Source organism: Nerophis ophidion, linkage group LG04 (genome assembly GCF_033978795.1).
Source record: "Nerophis ophidion isolate RoL-2023_Sa linkage group LG04, RoL_Noph_v1.0, whole genome shotgun sequence".
Taxonomy (NCBI): domain Eukaryota; kingdom Metazoa; phylum Chordata; class Actinopteri; order Syngnathiformes; family Syngnathidae; genus Nerophis; species Nerophis ophidion.
This window is the reverse complement of record NC_084614.1, coordinates 28374503-28394502: the sequence shown is the minus strand read 5'-3', so window position 1 is coordinate 28394502 and position 20000 is coordinate 28374503. Positions and strand designations below refer to the sequence as shown.

Below are 20000 nucleotides of genomic sequence, written 5' to 3'. Positions count from 1 at the left end.
TCTCACCGAAACCTGCTGGTTGACATTCAGTTGGGATCCATGTCCACTCTGATCCATAGTAAAGTTTCACCTCTGTGAATTTTAAACAAGGAATCACTGTGTGTTTGTGTGGCTAAAGGCTAAAGCTTCCTAACTCCATCTTGCTACTTTGACTTCTCCAATATCAATTGAACAAATTGAAAAAGATTGAGCAACACAGTTCTCCAAAATACTGTGTAATTATGCCGTTTAAGCAGACGACAGTTAGCTGTTTGTGTGCGCAGCGCTCATACTTCCTAAAAACCTGTGACCTCTTGCGTACACGTCATCATTACGCGACGTTTTCAAGAAAAAACTCTCTGGAAATTTAAAATTGCAATTTAGTAAACTAAAAAGGCCGTAATGGCATGTGTTGCAATGTTAATATTTCATCATTGATATATAAACTATCAGACTGTGTGGTGGGTAGTAGCAGAGGTGTGGACTCAAGTCTCATGACTTGGACTCGAGTCATGAATTTGATGACTTTAGACTCGACTTGACAAAATGTAAAAAGACTTGCAACTAGACTTAGACTTTAACATCAATGACTTGTGACTTGACTTGTACTTGTGCCTTTTGACGTGACAAGACTTGCTACTTTCCCCAAAACCCAACGATTAAAAAGTTATTCAGGAGCGCTCCGTATCTGTCCGTGTCTGTCAGTGTGTGTGCGATGACAGTGCGCGCGCTACCTGTCAGAACAACAGCCAATCAAATTGAATCCACGTTATTTTCGTCACACAGTATTCAGCCAATCAAATTGCATGAAAACCAACAAAGAAGAGCTCTCATACAACACGCCAATGAGGAAAAATAATGCCAAAAATGGTTTTGTTAGGGTATTAAAACTACGACTTGGTCAACAAAAAACGAATCCCAGTATGCAAAGCATGCGGTTCGTTCAAAGATTACAGACAGAGACGCAACAACTTCCAACTTCGTTCGACATTTGAAGATGCACAAAGAAGAGTAAGTTTTGAATGTAAGTTAACATTTATTGGCTGAGTAACGTAACTTTTATTTGCTGTTTAGTTAAATCAGTGAGGCTGTCAACTCACTGCTAACGTATGAAAATAGACATTTCATAATGGTACACAGCATCGAGCACTACTGCCTACTGGCGCTGACGTGACGAGGGGCCGCCATCTTGGAGTGGTGATCCCCTCCAGTCAGTGCAATTCATTTGGTAGGAGCAATAAACTGTCAGCGCATTTAATCAATTTTACCTCACTGAATACCACTGATAATCACCCGCTTTTTTTTCATACGTGTAACTATGATAAAAGACACATTTTTTGGCGTGTTCATTGTTTGCTTAATGGTAGTGTAATATTCTTATATGCTATAAGTGAGCAGACGTCCAACATCAAAACTGGGAATAATAATCCCAAAAAGGGGGAAAAAAACGGTCAGCTATTTTTAAGGTGAAGAAACAATATGATTAGGTTATATATACATGCATATATCCTACATAAACTCTGTATAAATACATTAGATATCTATATATCTTATAGGCTGTATCTCTGTTGCTGCAACAGCAGAGAGTTTATTCTGTCTTGACACTTTGTATTAATATTTTGTATAACATTCTTCCCTTAAATGATCATGTTTACAGTGATTGTTTTATATGTATTTTTCATGTATGTTGCTTCGGATAAAAGCGTCTGCCAAATACTTAAACATAAACATATATACCTTTATAAAGACCTGAACGTCTAACAGCTAAAACCACAAATCTGTTTTACTGGATTCAGAATAAAAGCAAATTCTGTTTTACCCAACAATGTTAGTATTGGAATATTGTTACTTGAAGACTTATTCCTGGTTACAATTACACTGTTAAGAAAGTATTGTCTTATACTTTGCCTAAAATGAGAATGCATCATAATCAGTAGCGGCTGGTGAATTTCGTTTTAGGTGGGGCTGAAAGTTTGTAAACCAAATACCTGGAGGGGCGTCATCCTCCCCCAGAAGATTTATTTGTGATTTTCACGTACAAATTGAAGATCTTTGCTCCTTCTCAACTATGTGGTAATATTCTTTTCACAAAATACAACCATGTTAATGTTCAATCTTACTTGTGAAAAGTATTCCCCCGATTCCTATTTTCAACAGTCCGCTCATTTGAGCAGGAAAACGCTGAACACCCGCATAGCATCTTTGTTTGATACCTGTCAACTGTCAGTTTAGGCTGCTTGCCGGCTCCTCATCACCACTTCAAGATGGTGGCCAAATCGCTCACGTCACAGCAGCCAATGCTGCGTCTACTTATAATATGTCTATGGTTATAGCGTCATTGCAAACATGACAATCTGTTGCGTCCACTGCAGTTCGCTACCTTATTCATACTTTTTGTCAAGTTTTTTTTTTTAAGCAGGGTTGCATGAGGTACCTACACATAATGTTACGTTAGTCAATGTATCACACACGGTAACGTAACGTTATACAGTGGTCAGCAACACCCCATATTTTAGCCACCTACAAAAAGACAAACAGTCAGATAAAGGTCAGTTAAAATGTATACTATATTAAGAATATGTGTACATATTCCATAGGGTCGTGAAATCTAAAAAGTACAACTCTGTTCCTTGTTATTTTCATGTAGTTATGTTTTTCATGTGTACGCACACATCAACACACATACAGTATGAGATGAGATCAATGAGATAAGGTAAGAACAGGATAGAAACTGCTGTGGAACTAGTTACAATGCAATATGCCCTGGAAATACAATGTTAACACCTTTGTGCAAATAAGTACAGTTCCACTTGTTTTTTTCAAATGTGTTCATTCTGTAAAGGAATGAGTTAAATGTTTAAAATAACTGGTTAATAGTGCTATTATGAAGTACAATGTCAGCACATTTTTTTTAATAATAATAAATACATACAGCGTTTTAAAAGCATACACAATCTGTGTAAATATATTAGTCTGTGGTTAAAAGGACTTGAATTGACTCGAAACTCAAAATGCAGGTCTTGGGACTTGACTTGAGACTTTCCATTCTTGACTTTGGACTTGACTCGGGACTTGCCTGTCTTGACTTGGGACTTGACTCGAGACTCGAGGGCAAAGACTTGAGACTTGTGACTTGCAAAACAATGACTTGGTCCCACCACTGGGTAGTAGTGGGTTTCAGTAGGCCTTTAAAAGAACACGTTAAAACTATCTGACCAAATTACAGCCCACTAACTTTTAAACTGAATAATTAGTTAAATTTAAAAAAAAACTTTTTATTTTTATTTTTGCCTTTCGTCCTTTTTTTAAATGTTCAACAATAAAATGACAAATAGGAGGCTGGCTTTTCAGATTTCCCGAACTGACGTCAATTGGATTGGTTCGGTGACAGCTCTTGGCCCCGCCCCCTCGTGATCCAAGGTAGCTGGTTGTGCGTGGAGAGGGGAGGAGGGAGGAGGGAGGAGGGAACAGGGGGCTGAGCTGATCCCACGTGTGACGCTGTCGTTCCCGGCTCAGTAATATTCTCATAGCGGGGCTTTGCATATCTCCTGCCTGGCACTGTGTCTCTCACTCTCACGGTAGTCCCAGCCGATAGTTTTTTTGGAATAGCTATGGAAGGAGACGGGAGTCAAACCACATCCGGAAGCCTAAATGACTCACACCATGACCCCGGGTAAGAACATTCGTTCAAGCTTCGTGTTTTTTTTTGTTTTTTTTTGTAATGCAACATCTTGGAAGGGGACTTGGACTGGCGTGCCGGATGGATTCGTCCGACATAGTAGCACTTAGTGCCTTTTCGAGAGGGGGGCAGTTTTTACACAGCGAGAGTGCCCTCCTTCCTTCCCCCCCTCTGTGGTTTTCTACACCGAGCGAGACTATTATTACAGTCTCGCTTTATCCTTTAAGGTCGCTTTCAGAAGTAGTTAGTCGTCAAAATGGCCGAACTGACATCTGGACTGACTTGTGTTGTGTTTCCCCCTCACAGTAAAATGTTTATCGGTGGTCTCAGCTGGCAAACCTCTCCAGGTGAGACCGTCATAGTCGTCTATTACTTCCTCTTTCTGTTTGCATGGACGTGCGGCTGTTTGCTGACTGGCGCTTGTGTGCGAATGTGTGTGTGTTCACTATGGGATGTCTCAGCTGGTGTGTGTGTGTGTGCGTGTGTGTGTGTGTGTGTGTGTGTGTGTGTGCGTGTGTGTGTGACACGTTATTCCCGATCTTCGTCCATCTCAAGTCCTCTATTCGACCCCTATGCGCAACGCGGTAATGCTGTCGTGTTTATTTTTTGTTTTTGTTTGGTGTGTTTTATTATCATGACCCCCATGTGTTTCCTGTGTCCACAGACAGCCTTCGAGACTATTTTAGCAAATTTGGAGAGATACGAGAATGTATGGTGATGAGAGACCCCACGACGAAACGCTCAAGGTAAATAAAGGGCTCGTCTACTTTTCCTCTCCAGCGCATGCAAGCGATATCGCTCTACTTTGTTTCCTTGCTTAATCCACTGCGTGTGTTTGTGTGTGTGTGTGTGTGTTTGTGTGTGTGCGTGTGCGCGCGAAAGAAAGAGCGAGCGAGCGAGTGCGTGTGGTTTCACGGCGAGCCAGATAAGCTTAAATGCTCACTGCTGTAAAGCTGCGACCGAATGCAATTTGACATTGACTTTGTGACTGCAGCACAGCGTGGCAAATAGCGTGCTCACTTTCAGTTTCTGCCACAGGACGTCCTCAACGTGGATTTAGAAATGCACGTTGTTCCTCGTTATTGAAGGGGAACTGCACTTTTTTTGGGGGGGGGTGAAGTGGAATTTTGCCTATCATTCATAATCCTTTTGGAAGACAATGACACAATATCCATCCATCCACTTTTTTACCGCTTATTCCCTTTGGGGTCGCGGGGGGCGCTGGTGCCTATCTCAGCTATAATCGGGCGGAAGGCAGTGTACACCCTGGACATCGCAGGGCCAACGCAGATAAACAGACAACATTCACACTAGGGCTGGGCGATATTGGCTTTTATTAATTTCGCAATATTTTTATGCCATATTGTGATATACGATATATATTACGATATTTTGCCTTGGCCTTGAATGAACACTTGATGCATATAATCACAGCAGTATGATGATTCTATGTGTCTACATTAAAACATCCTTCTTCATACTGCATTAATATCAGTGTTAATTTTGACAGCAAAATTTGATTTAGTTTTAGTCATAAATCTTTTGACTAAAAGGAAATTTAGTTTTAGTCATAATTTAATTATTTAAATTGTTTTAGTCTAGTTTTAGTTGACGAAATATTATAAGATTATAGACGACGAAAACTACAGTAGATTTAGTCAACTAAAGGGTGATATGTAAACTTTCCCTTCATTTTCTGAAAGTCAAAGCAAAACAGCGAAAAAAATCACCGATACAAGTCGTATTTTGATGAAAATCATGTCTCAAATTTAGTATTTCACGAGTAAGCCGTGTAATAAACGGGATGACGTCGAGTGAGTTGTATGTTGTGGACATTTCTTACCTGTGTGTGGATTTCGGGGTGATTCGACTGTAAATGTCGCCTTATGTTTGTTGTGTTTTTCCCCGTAATCCTCTTGCTGCATTTCTTACACTGCGTCTTGTTATCTTTGACGTCAAATATAAAATTTCCCCATATGTCCTCTCTCCTCTTCCTCCCCGGCGTTGACATGTTGTCTTTTGCAGCGCATTCCCGGGTCAGTCTCAAACGCAAACTACGTTTACGTAACTTCCTTACCACGTCGCTCTGATTGGTTCTCTTCCCAACTCCTCCCGCCTCTTCCTAACGAAATGAGTTCCGATTGGATCTCGTCTCTGGTAGACATTTTTGTCTCGTTTTTATTCGTTGCCGAATATGTCAATACACCTCGTCATCGTCTTAGTCCACGTAAATTATTTTTTATTTAGTTATTGTCTCGTTTTAGTCAGAAAAAAAAGGTCGTTGACGATAACTATGACAAAAATTTTTCGTCAACAAAAATAACACTCATTAATATATGCTCATTTTAACTTTCATGCAGAGAGGGAAATCACAACTAAGTCAATCGACCAAAAACTGTATTCATTAAATACTCTTTATTCTCTCACGGGTGACTTTTTAAATGAAAGAACAAATTAATAGTGTTGCTTTCTTTTTGTAGTAACACTTCTGCTGCATAATTTGCATTGAATGATTGATACTTTTATTAGTAGATTGCACAGTACAGTACATATTCCGTACAATTGACCACTAAATGGTAACACCCGAATAAGTTTTTCAACTTGCTTAAGTCGGGGTCCACGTTAATCAATTCATGGTACAAATATATACTATCAGCATAATAGTCATCACACAGGTTTATCATCATAGTCTATACATTGAATAGCTTATTGCTGTTGTCTGCTGAATATCTTCCCACTTGAAGCCAAACCACCACCAGATGATGGACCCCCTGCTCTTTATGTTGGGTGTTTATTGTTCTTTCTCCATTTGTGATAAGTTTCGCACCAGCTCTCTCTTGTATTGTCACAAGCTCCGCTCGCTCGACCTGGCTCAGCTAACGTTACCCATGCTGCTACCGCTCTGATCGGCGAGAGCTATGACGCTAGACTCGCGACAGTATGTGACGTATGTAAGAAGGCGGGCTTGTTTTCCGTATCTGTCAGAATGAGAGACGAGGAGGAGTGAGAAACGCCTGTAATGTAATGCACACAGCTTAAAGCAACGGTGTGAGAACATATAATCGAATATTACGATATAGTAATTTTCTATATCGCACAGAGACAACCCTGCGATATATCGTATATATCGATATATTGCCCAGCCTTAACTCACACTCACATTCACACACTAGGGCAGTGGTTTTTAACCTGGGTTCGATCGAACCCTAGGGGTTCGGTGAGTTGGCCTCAGGGGTTCGGCAGAGCCTCCGCCGCAGAGGTCAAGACACACCCGACTTATTGTGTAAAAAAAAATTTCTCCCTATCGGAGTATTATGTATACGGCAACCGCAGAAGTCACGCTAATTTGCAGCGTGTAATTTGTTGTGAGTTCATGCTCTGTCTTGGTTTTGTTCTTTGAACAAGTAAAAAAACATGACTTTTTCATGAATTTGAAAAAAACAAACATTTTATTTTTCACTAAAGAAGGGTTCGGTGAATGTGCATATGAAACTGGTGGGGTTCGGTACCTCCAACAAGGTTAAGAATCACTGCACTAGGGCAAATTTAGTGTTGCCAATCAACGTATCCCAAGGTGCATGTCTTTGGAAGTGGGAGGAAGCCGGAGAACCCGGAGGGAACCACGTAGTCACAGGGAGGACATGCAAACTCCACACAGAAAGATCCCGAGCACAGGACTACTCAGGACCTTCGTATTGTGAGGCAGACGCACTAACCCCTCTGCCACCGTGCTGTCCATGACACAATATGTTTGTCCTTTTTTTTCATGCACTCTAATTCAGAAATGCCAAATGTACCTATAGTTGAATACAGTGTTTGTTAACCACTGTGCCGCGGCACACTAGTGTACCGTGAGATATTGTCTGGTGTGCCATGGGAGATTATGTAATTTCACCTAATTGGGTTAAGAATATTTTTTGCAAGCCAGTATTTATAATCCGCAAATCTGCCGTTGTTGAGTGTCTGTTAGGGTTGTACAGTATTAGTATAGTAGTGCAGTACTAATTATTTTTGGTACTATATCGCCTCTGAAACGTACCGGTCCCGCACCCTCCCCGCGCTCGTGTCCTTGTCACATTGTGACATTGCTGGTTTACGAGCAGAGGAGCATGTTCGGCAGCACGCAATCACGGAGTACTTATAAGCAGACACAGTGTGGAGACAGAAAAGGGAGAACTGACACATTTTGGCTTAAAAACTAAAGATAAAGTTGAAGTTTTAACACTGAAACGCCCTCAGGAAGAGGTGCTTTAAGACATGGCTAGCTAGCTAGCGGCTAATGTCCATTCGCCGTCGGCAGTGTTTTAGCTACTTCTAAATATCTTATCTTTGCCTCCATGGCGACAAATAAAGTATGTTTCCTACAAGCATCATCCCCGCAGGAAGAGGAATAGCTACACATGCTTCACTACCCACCGTAGCTCACCAGCATCACAATGTAAACAAATGCCATGGGTGGATCGATACCCGACATCCACTGTAAATATATCAAGTACAGCCACGTAGTTACTCGATACTACTATGATCACGTCAATATTTTTTGGCATCACAACTTCCTCTGTCGTTTAAAAAAAAAAATTATATTATCTTTATAAACTCAGGAAGTACGCGTCTGGACACAAGAGGACTTTGAATATGACCAATGAATGATCCTGTAACTACTTGGTATTCGGATCGATACCTAAATGTGTGGTATCATCCAAAGGTAATGTAAAGTATCAAACAAGAAAATAATAAGTGATTATTAGATTTTAACAGAAGTGTGTATAGAACATGTTAAAAGAGAAAGTAAGCAGATATTAACAGTAAATGAACAGTAAATGAACAGTAAATGAACAAGTAGATTAGGGATTAGATTCATTTTCTACCACTTGTTCTTATTAATGTAGACAAAATAATAGAATGATAAATGATACTATATGTTATTGCATATGTCAGCAGACTAATTAGGAGCCTTTGTTTTTTTATTTAGTACTAAAAGACAAGTTGTCAAGTATGTTCACTATTTTATTTAAGGACTTAACTGCAATAAAAAACATATGCTTAATGTACCCTAAGGTTTTTTTTTGTTAAAATAATGCCAATAATGCAATTTTTCTTGTGGTTCCCTTTATTTAGAAAAGTACCGAAAAGTACTGAAATAATTTTAGTATTGGTACCGGTACCAACATATCGGTATTGTTACAACACTAGTGTCTGTACTGTCTAGAGCTCGGCAGAGTAACCGTGTAATACCCGTCCATATCATTAGGTTGCAGCAGGTAGCTAATTGCTTTGTAGATGTCGGGGACATGGTTTGAACGTGATCACAATATGCAGAAGACAGCGGGAGCCAGCGTGTAGGTAAAAAGATATCTAAGGCTTAATCCAAAAATAAAAAAAAGGCAAGTGCCGCTAAGAAAAGGCATCGAACCTTAGGGATGGATATGCACAACGAAGCTAAAACTGAACTGGCTGCAAAGTAAATAAAAACTGAGGGCTGGACGACAGCAAAGATTTACAGCGTGTGGAGCAGCAGACGGCATCCACAAAGTACATCCGTACATGTCATGACAATCAACAACAAAATAGGAGTGCAAGACTATAATTAAAACACTACACACAGGAAAACACCAAAAAACTCCAAATAAGTCACGGCGTGATGTGACAGGTCGTGACAGGACACCTACTTTGAGACAAGAGCTATAGTGATGCATGGTTGATTATGGTTAGAATTCATATCCAACAATTGCGAGAACGACTTTTAGTGTCAATATCGGTACTGCACTGTAAAACAGGGAATGTAGATTTGACGGTAAAAAAAAAAGTAGCAGCTCAGGCGCTAGAATTTTGCATTAAAAATAACAGTGGTACTTATTCTTCAATGTATAGTAATGCACTATAAAAAAAAAGCCATATATTTTACGGTTAAAAATGCCAGCTGAGTCACCACAAGTTAATATAAAACAACAAAGGTACAGTTTTTTCAATTTACAGTAGTTTGGCGTAAAAAACACAGTAAATTCCAATTTCTGGTAACTGAGCTGCAAGTTTTTTACTGTAAAATATATGTATTTTTTAAATCATTTAAAGAAAATATTTAGGAGGAACTGGTTATAAAATAACACCTAGATGTGGCGAAACTCTGTAGAAAATACCTTTTTTGAATTTTTTGAGGTAAAAAATGTACATAGGCTAACTGAATTAGGTACACAACTGCGACAATCTCTTCTACCTTATAATGAATGATTGCCGATATGATGTTAAATTCGTCACTCGCTGTGTTGCATGCTAAAATTGGCTGTTTGGCCCATGGACCATTGACACATTTTCAATCTGGCCCTTAAAGGAAAAACGTTTAGGCACCCCTGCTGTAACTCGTAAGTAAATGTTAGCTAATGTCCGCGTCAATGGAGCCTGTAAGAATGGCTGTATTTCGTCTATAAAGCGCTTAAAAAACATCCAAACATTTCTATGAAAGTTTCATATCCACTGTAAGTATATATGTAATGTAGTAACAGGTACATTCATAATAACATGTAATATTTACGTATTTTGCTAATTTTAAGCATACGGCAGCACATTCATTTCACAAACGCATCACGTTTGTGAAATGGCACACTACATGAGAGGCCAGAAAAATAATAGTCTCACTCAGTGTACAATGTCTGCTCTCACTCGTATGCTGACTAACAGGATGTTGATATGTTCCCGTTCAGTTGAAAAATGACTCATAATCCTTGCGAAGAAAAAAGGTGGGTGGAACCAAGCGTCTTTTCAGTGCTTTTTTGACATTTCCGTGTCTAAGTTGGCTGCCAAAGTGTGACCATAGATCTTCTTGATGTATGGTCACAACCTCCTATTATCAAGGTGAGAGGCATGATTTATAATCTAGAATTAACTTTCATGGGCTCAGAGGCGAAAAAGCAGCTCACCAGCTGATGATGTCAATACAGCAGCATAAGATAGTTACCTCTCGTGATCAATGCACCGCTAAAATAGGTCCTTAAGGTTAGTGCTCATAATAACATTATCGCTAACACTTTGTTAGTATTCAGGTCACAAGTATTGTTGGATCTTTTTGAATGTTTTTTTTAAATTGGGTTTTACAGTCGGAATAGATGCAATTACGGTATGTAATAACTTCATGGCGCCTATCGACTCCATTGAAAGCAGAATTTTATTTACGTTTGTTTACAAGTTAGAATCCATACAAATAAGACGTGTTCTTGTCTCTCATAAAGATTATGAATTATAAGCAAAATTCCAAAATAAGTGCAGTTACCTTTAACCCAATGGGTCCGTATAGGATACCAAAACCATTTTCCCGATAGGAAGCAATACAAATCCAATGAATCCGTTACAGGCACACACAATATTACACAGACCACTTATGTTACACTGAGAAAACAATGGAAAATAAAAAACTTTTGCCTGCATTGAAAATTCAGTGAGCGGCGAGGAAGGAGAGGAGCTGCCTTCAATACTTTCCAGTGACTTATTTCTTGAATGGTTCTCACCTTATTTATAAATGTTGGCAATCAAACACATGCTCCTTACAAAACTACGGAAGATATCTAGTAGGTGTCGTATTATCGTAGGAGTGAAACAGTATTGAACCGTTGGACCACAGAAAGAGTAGCCTTAGCTACGGTAAAGACTTGTCCACAATAAAAGGTGGTTTGTTTGCTACTCCTTTGAATCGATTTTAAATAACTTCTGATTATGAGGATCTGCACTTGACTAGTCCTCCTTGCCCAGTCTTGCAGTTGAGTGTCTCTTTCGGCAACACTGTGCAGTTGCACAAATTCCAAGAAGGCAGGAAAAATTTCGGAACAAATATCGAATCATGACACAGTATTAAACCAAACCTAACTGGGTAATTTTGTATATTGTTGCATTACTACATTTTACTCTTGATTGTATGGCTAAAATGCAGCTGAGATAGGCTCCAGCACCCCCGCGACCCTGAACGAGACAAGCGGTAGGAAATGGATGGATGGATAAATGGTTAGACTTACAGCGCAGCGTGATGCATTCAGTGACACTCTGGAAACAGGAACTTTAAAGCTTTCAGCTTTGATTGGAATGTTACAGTATGCTTCAACTTAATTTGGTTCTATGAGTTATTTTCCAGCCTTATTCAATAAAAAAAGCATAGACCCTAAGTAGGGATGTAACAATAAATTGTAATAATGATAACCGGGGTAAAACTTCCGACAGTCAGCATTAATGTTAGAAATTACAATTACCGAAAAAAACCCAACGCTGATAACTTCATCTAGATAAACTCAAGGACTGAATGGCGCCAGCTCCTTAGCTTAAATGCTGACACGAAAACATGACACGTTAACGTCTTTCTCTATCAAGAAATAACATACCCCGATTTAAACGTATATTAACTCCCACCTCCAAAGACATGCACCTGGGGATAGGTTGATTGGCAACACTAAATTGGCCCTAGTGTGTGAATGTAAATGTGAATGTTGTCTGTCTATCTGTGTTGGCCCTGCAATGATGTGAAGACTTGTCCAGGGTGTACTCCGCCTTCCGCCCGTATGCAGTTGAGATAGGCTCCAGCACCCCCCGCGATCCCAAAAGGGACAAGCGGTAGAAAATGGATGGATGGATGGTTGGGATGGATTAACGCATTGCTGTCTGAGCAACAAAGCTATTCAATTGCGCACATTGGACCTACAGACTGTGCTCTCTTAGCCTGAATGATTGAAAATTGCGAGAGAGATGTGATTTTACGGGGCGTTCAAGGACCTCTGAACAGTGTGGGACACCAAACAAGGCCCGCTAGAAATATTAGAGAATAATTTATTTTATTTGTGACGCACTTTTCATTTAAATATATCTTTCAGTGCTACCGTACAAACCAATATTTAAAAAATAAAAGATTCACCATAGGGCTGGGCGATATGGTTTTTTTTTAATATCGCAATATTTTTAGGCCATATCGCGATATACGATATATATCTCGGTATTTTTCCTTAGCCTTGAATTATCACTTGATACATATAATCACAGCAGTAGGATGATTCTATGTGTCTACATTAAAACATTCTTCTTCATACTGCATTAATATATGCTCATTTTAAACTTTTATGCAGAGAGGGAAATCACAACTGAGTCAATTTACCAAAACTGTATGTATTAATGGTATTAGCAGGTGAATTTTCAAACAATGCTACATATTAGCAGTTATGCTACTTTTGGTAGCAACGCTTGTGCCCCACACTTGACAAATTAAAGTTGTCTATTCCACATATTCCCGCTTGAACCCGAACCACCGCCAGACGATGGACCCCGTTCTGTTTTTCTTGGGAATTAATTCTTCCTTCATTTGTTACCAGATTCGCACCTTCTTTCTCTCGTAGCAACATCCCGCTAGCATCACAGCTAACGTTAGCGGCGCTGCTACCTCTTTGCTGGGCGAGGGTGAATACGTATGTGACGTATGACGTGACAGTATGTGACGTTTGTAAGAACCTGCGCTTACACTCTGTGAGAAGGAGACACAAGAAGGAGTGGGAAGAGCCTGTAGTGTAATGCTCGCAGCTAAAAGCAACTGCGTGAGAACGTATACTCAAATATTACGATATAGTAATTTTCTATATCGCACAGAGACAAACCCGCGATATATCGCATATATCGATATATCGCCCAGCTCTAATTCACCATTAAAACAAATAATAAAGTGAAGCATAAGAAACACAAAACATGCACTATAGTGGGGTTTCTAACAGTGTGTCTATTTATTTTATTTATTTATTTATTTTTTAAATAACTTGGTCCAAAGATTTCTGTGTATTTCAAATTTAAGTAATTTTTGGGCACATTCAACAACACCTCAATAATAATGATAATCAGGATAAATTTGGTCACAAAAACTGTTTTATGAAATTTTAAAATCATCTACAATGCACACCATGACTTTTACATTTTGTTCTCTTCCTTTTGACAAAAATCAATATGCAAATAGCACTTAAAATGAAAGTAAATATGTGGTAGTGTTTTTAGAAAACGGAAAAAATATAAAATTAGGAGAAAATAAGAATCCAAGTGATAAATGTGTAATTATGAATAGAAAGAAAAGCGTGTTAGAATAGTGTGGATTATATAAATACTGGTCTAAAAATGTTGACTAAATTATACAACTACATTTCATAATGAATTCCTGCATATGGATAGAGTAATAATGTATTGGTGATAGTAAGTGTAATGTATTGCTTAATATTGTAGAATTTGGGATACTATTGTAAAGCATGCATGTTCGAAATAAACTGAACACTGAACTGAAGTTGCTTGATTATTAATTGCTGACTTCCACTGCATCAAGTCTTTTGTAAGTTGTGTTATTTCCTTGTAATCAAGACGACGTCACCTCCAGTATTGTTCCTTTGTACTTTAATAATAACACGAAGGTCAAAACGACTAGCAATCTGACCAGAGTCCATGTTGTTGTTTTGGTCAAAGTAATAAAAGTAATAAACTAGCCATTATTTTCCTTTTGTACGCATATATTTTAACACTGTTGTTATTTGTGTGTTTGTTTTGCAGAGGATTTGGATTTGTTACATTTACAGATGCTGCCAGCGTAGATAAAGTCTTAGCTCAACAACACCACGAATTAGACTCAAAGACGGTGAGTATTTTAATTTTGTAATTTTTCAATGTCGTAGATCCCTTCTTTGTGTGTGTGTGTCTGTGTGTCTGTGTGTGTGTGTGTGTGTGTGTGTGTGTGTGTGTGTGTGTGTGTGTGTGCACGTGTGTGTGTGTGTGTGTGCACATGTGTTTTTAACGGCTGCCCCAAAGTCTTATGGGAAACCCCTCTGGGGTCTTTGTGCTCAAGGTTATAAAAAGAGGAGAATGCATGATGGTCCTTTCAGCGATAATCATGGTGATAAAACACAATTCCGACGCAAATATTAGATGCGTGTGTGTTCATTTCTCTGGATGAATGGGACAGACACGCCCTCTCTTGGCTCTGGCCGCACATGCAGTAAAAACACAAACACTCGCACACGCACACACACACACACAAACACACACACACACACACACACACACACACACACACACACACACACACACACACACACACACACACACACGTGTGCGCACCACAACCATAGAAGAATGTGCACTGTCTCACCTCTATTTGACCCATGTGTCATCACACAAGGTTTAAACCACTTCCTTCAAACTATCACACTGTTATATTTCAAATATAGCTGGGCACCGGGATTCTCATTTATAAAGCTTATGTACGCACTAAACAGGGCCAAAAAGTTGCATTCAGTGTTTTTTTTTCAGTGTTTGGGATCTATAAAAACTAATGCCATCAATTGATTATATTTAAAAAAAATTGAATAATCACACGTTTCTTCCAAAACTTGTTAAGTTTTATCTAAAGTACAGTGTTTATTCTAAAGCGGAATTTGTCAAGGAGGGCACCAGTCGGAGTTTCTTTTTCTTTGCACTGACGTAAATTGCATGATTAATCTGTGTTTATATACGATTAATGTGCTAATTTGTATGCATTAACCTGATCACTCATTGTATACTAACCCACACCGCCTTTCAGGTAACCAGCTGCATGTAATGTAAAGGAGCATCAAAATACATTTTGTGATTAATCAACAATTATACATGATTAATGTAATATTTTTTGTGATTAATCACATGAGTTTACTTGTAATTCTTGACATCTCTATTAAAAACACATGTATTCATTGTAGTGAAAGGAGGTTCATTCATTTTGTACGGACACGTTTAGTCAGAATTTAAAAATGAGAACCCAGATCATTTATTTAGTAATTCATAATTAAACACGTTTGAATATATAAGGTACTATTTACTCACAATAATTTAGATGAATAAATTCACTCGTTCATGGGAAAATGCTGCACTATTATGGATTTTTCTTGCTGTTTGAAAAAATTTGTCAGCAGATAAATAATTAAACAGGTGAGTCGTTTTTTTGCAAGGTTTCTGCATAGTGACGGATTAGATGGGTTTTCGACTTAAAATTCTACATGGCAGGGATTTCTGCTCTGCAGGTGGTGATATCCGTAAATTCCCACATAGCCCTAGAAATTGAATTGTGTACACTGAGAAAACATTCTGCTTACTTTGGCTAAAAAGAGCACCCAGTGGGATATTAAAACGGGATAAAATAGGGGGGCAGTGTTTATACATGGATATATATATACATATATATATATATATATATATATATTCATCCATCCATCCATTTTCTACCGCTTATTCCCTTTTTGGGGTCGCGGGGGGTGACTATCTCAGCTACAATCGGGCAGAAGGCGGTGTACACTCTGGACAAGTCGTCACCTCATTGCAGGGCCAACACAGATAGACAGACAACATTTACACTCATATTTCACACACTAGGGCCGATTTAGTGTTGCCAATCAACCTATCCCCAGGTGCATGTCTTTGGAAGTGGTAGGAAGCCGGAGTACCCGGAGGGAACTCACGCATTCACGGGGAGGACATGCAAACTCCACACAGAAAGATCCCGAGCCCGGGATTGAACCCAGGACTGCAGGACCTTAGTATTGTGAGGCAGACGCAGTAACCCCTCTGCCAGCGTGAAGCTCTATATATATATATATATATATATACATATATATATATATATATCGGCCGAAATGAGTTTCCTCCGCCGTGTGGCGGGGCTCTCCCTTAGAGATAGGGTGAGAAGCTCTGCCATCCGGGAGGAACTCAAAGTAAAGCCGCTGCTCCTTCACATCGAGAGGAGCCAGATGAGGTGGTTCGGGCATCTGGTCAGGATGCCACCCGAACGCCTCCCTAGGGAGGTGTTTAGGGCACGTCCAACCGGTAGGAGGCCACGGGGAAGACCCAGGACACGTTGGGAAGACTATGTCTCCCGGCTGGCCTGGGAACGCCTCGGGATCCCCCGGGAAGAGCTAGACGAAGTGGCTGGGGAGAGGGAAGTCTGGGTTTCCCTGCTTAGGCTGTTGCCCCCGCGACCCGACCTCGGATAAGCGGAAGATGATGGATGGATGGATGGATATATATATATATATATATACACAAATAATATTAAAATAAAATATGTATATATATATATATATTATATATATATATATATATACATATATACATATATATACACAAATAATATTAAAATAAGACAAATAGGTACGTTAAAGTGTGTTTTGACTGGCAGGTAATTGTAATAAAAATATTATGATTTTTCCCATATTTAGACCATGCCCTTTCTGTTTTTGAGTTTTTGGTCTCTCGTTTTCCCACACTAGTGGCTACATGGCTTTAAGCTCAATTTATGTGCTATTGAGGATGCGGTTGATAAGATCGCACATCGGTCCATATGTTTCCAATTAGTGAGAAGCGAGACGACAGAAGTTTTTGCAAGCTAAATAACCAGTAAGTTACAACTGATGGTATCACAAAACTGTAAAACCGTCCGGATGTAGAATCGGCCGGAAGAGACAAGGTACTCTCATTCTCCTGTGAAGTATTGTACAGTATCGTAGTCCCGGACCTAATGTTGTGAGAACTTTGCCACCATTACAGTTGTTTCTGTGCCTGAAAGTGGGCATCTGGAGCAGCTGTTGTAGAATTCCAGGAAACAGTTAAATTCCATGCACACTTTTTAATTATTCTGGTAAGCTCTTCATGGGATGTGACCTAAGGACCTTGGGCTCATTCAGTATACCTCCAGGTGACTTACTATAATAGCTGGTCCTGCAATAAATACGCACTTAACATGGACGACTAAAAGACCACTTCTTCATGGAATTTAGTATGTTTTTGTTCAACCGCAAACAGATAAAAGAAATGTCGTTTGTCTACACAACAGTAGTGTTTTTAGTTTTTTTGGGTTTCGGAAAATTATAGCATTACTGTGGCTGAACAATTGATGACCCATTTAGAGGAAAATTCTGGCTCAAACATTCGACTGAAATGGCAGTGTGATAGTTCACCGAAATAATAAAATGTAGTTTGGATCAGGGTAAATATGTTGGAGCAGTATTTTTAGATTTTAAAAAGATTTTGACACTTTAAATCAGTGGTCCCCAACCTTTTTGTAGCTGCGGACCGGTCAACACTTGATAATTTGTCCCTTGGCCCGGCGGGGGTGGAGAGGTGGGGGTTTCATTGTAATGAAAAAGTGAGGTTTTTTGGGTTGGTGCACCACTTGTAAGTGTATCTTGTGTTTTTTATGTTGATTTAATAAAAAATTAATAATAATAAAAAAATATTCTGCGGCCCGGTGGTTGGTGACCACTGCTTTAAATCACCTAATTTTGATGATTAAATTAAAACAATTTCATGTATCAAATCATAAACTGGTTTAAATCATATCTTCAATTGCAACAACAATGTGTCTAAATAAATGGTGTAAATTGTGATATGGGTGTGCCACAAGGATCTATTTAGGGTCCACTGCTTTTCAGTATATATATAAATGACCTCCCCAATATTTGTAAAAATACCATTTGCCAAATGTATGCAGTTTATACAATCATTTATGTGGCAGCCAACAACCCCGCAACAGGCTTCAGAGGTATTAAACAGACAGTTAGTTGAAGCATCAACATGGCTTCAAAATAACTGTTTAACCCTAAACTATAACAAAACAGTCTCAATGTGTTTCTCTTTGAAGAAACAATCATTAAATAAAATTCAGGTCAACGTTAATCAAAATAAAATAGAGCAGGTAAAATAATTTAAATATCTGGGTGTTATATTGCAACCTAAGCTAAAATTTGATGGCCCTATTAAAAAATGGACTGAGAAAGAAATATAAATTGTGTCAGGCACATTAGACCCCGTTTATCTGTTCAAGCTGCATAAGTTTACATGCATACAATGATTTGATCCCATATGTCTTATTGTGCCGTCGTCTGGGGACAGGCCACAACATGTGTAAGGAATCCTCTGTTGTTATATAAACAATCATGTTTGACCAAAAACCTATGAAGCATCATCACTGCCATATTACCCAAAAATATAACATGATGAGTTTTGATAACATTTTATAAATTTCTCATTTTTAAAAGTTATTTTTTAAGTTTTTTAATGGATTATCCCCTGGTGTAATGTGTAAAACAATACAAAGATACAGGGGTGAAGGTGTGCGGACTCCACTTGCAGTCAGTGGGAGCTGTCGAGTGAAAAGATGCCGGACGACTCTTGGTCAGTCTGTGTTCTCAGTGAAGGCCTCACATCTGTAGAACTTTTTGCCACTACAGTTTAAGTCACAGTAGAACATTAATCTTTTCTCCACAAAACTGAAAATGTGGCTTACGGAATATAAGAATTATGAGCACTAGAGCTGGATGTAGTATGGAAAAATAGGGCCAGTTATCTTTAATGTATTTTTATTTTGTACTTGTCTTAATCCTTTTGTGTGTGTTTTTCACTTTTCTCAACTTTTCTTTAAAAGCCTAACCAAAGACAAGGTTTGCAAATTTACCTGTGGCTAGAAGTCTTACGTACTTTGACATCGGTTAGCTATGGGTAACAATGTTTATTTGTACTGTACCTGATCAATCAATCAATCAATCAATCAATAAATAAATAAATACAATTCTTACTCAGTTTTTAAACGCTTTAAGTCAGGACATCCACAGCTACTGGTCTGAAATTCATATCACTATGCTTTTAGAGCTCCTCCATGCAGTAAATCTAATGCGGGTGAGTCCAATTAAACCTGCGCTTCACTCCTTGTATCATTTGTACCACATATAGAAATAACTATTTCTCTGCATACATGAGTCCATATTTAACAAGCCTATGTCAAATTTTATTCTCATCACTAAAGTCAGTTTTTATTTTGTAATTATTTTTCATTATTTTAGCTAATATTAAGTTTAAGTTTCAAGTTTATTCACAATACCATTAATCAATTACAATAGTAGTGAATATCATCATTGAATGATGTTGGTACGTGAAAGGGTCCTCCAAATAAGCTAGAAGAAGCTTTTGACAGGGGGTCCAGAGGACAGTATAAACATGGAATGATGAAACATGGTAGCAAGCACAACAGCAAAAAACAAAACAAAAACAAACAACAACAGTGCTATATGATAAACACAAGGTAATAATACTAAAGCAAGCATACACATACATACATTCATTCAACCATGCAAAACTCAACAGTAGTCTACACCACATGAGGCATTAAAGATAGGTGGTTGATAGGTAAGTTTTCAGTTTCTTTTTGATGTTGGAGAATGGATACAGCATCTTGAGGCTCTCATTAAGCTGGTTCCAAATCTTTGGTCCCCTGCATACAACACTTCGAGAGGTACAAGCCAGTAAACGATGTTTACCTGATATTAGA

The 20000-nt window shown here is 38.7% G+C and overlaps 1 protein-coding gene across 2 annotated transcripts in view; it reads left to right on the top strand.

The window, feature by feature from the left end:
- The first annotated feature begins 3426 nt into the window (after window positions 1-3426).
- Window positions 3427-20000, top strand: part of LOC133551262 (RNA-binding protein Musashi homolog 2-like) — a 230429-nt gene continuing 213855 nt past the window's right edge. The window contains exons 1-4 of one of the 2 annotated variants that reach the window (XM_061897777.1): window positions 3427-3652; window positions 3965-4005; window positions 4323-4404; window positions 14204-14288. In XM_061897777.1, the coding sequence (XP_061753761.1) occupies window positions 3591-3652; window positions 3965-4005; window positions 4323-4404; window positions 14204-14288 (270 nt within the window). In that variant the 5' untranslated portion in view covers window positions 3427-3590. The remainder of the gene's footprint in view (window positions 3653-3964; window positions 4006-4322; window positions 4405-14203; window positions 14289-20000) is intronic. The other variant, XM_061897778.1, reaches the window with a different exon arrangement.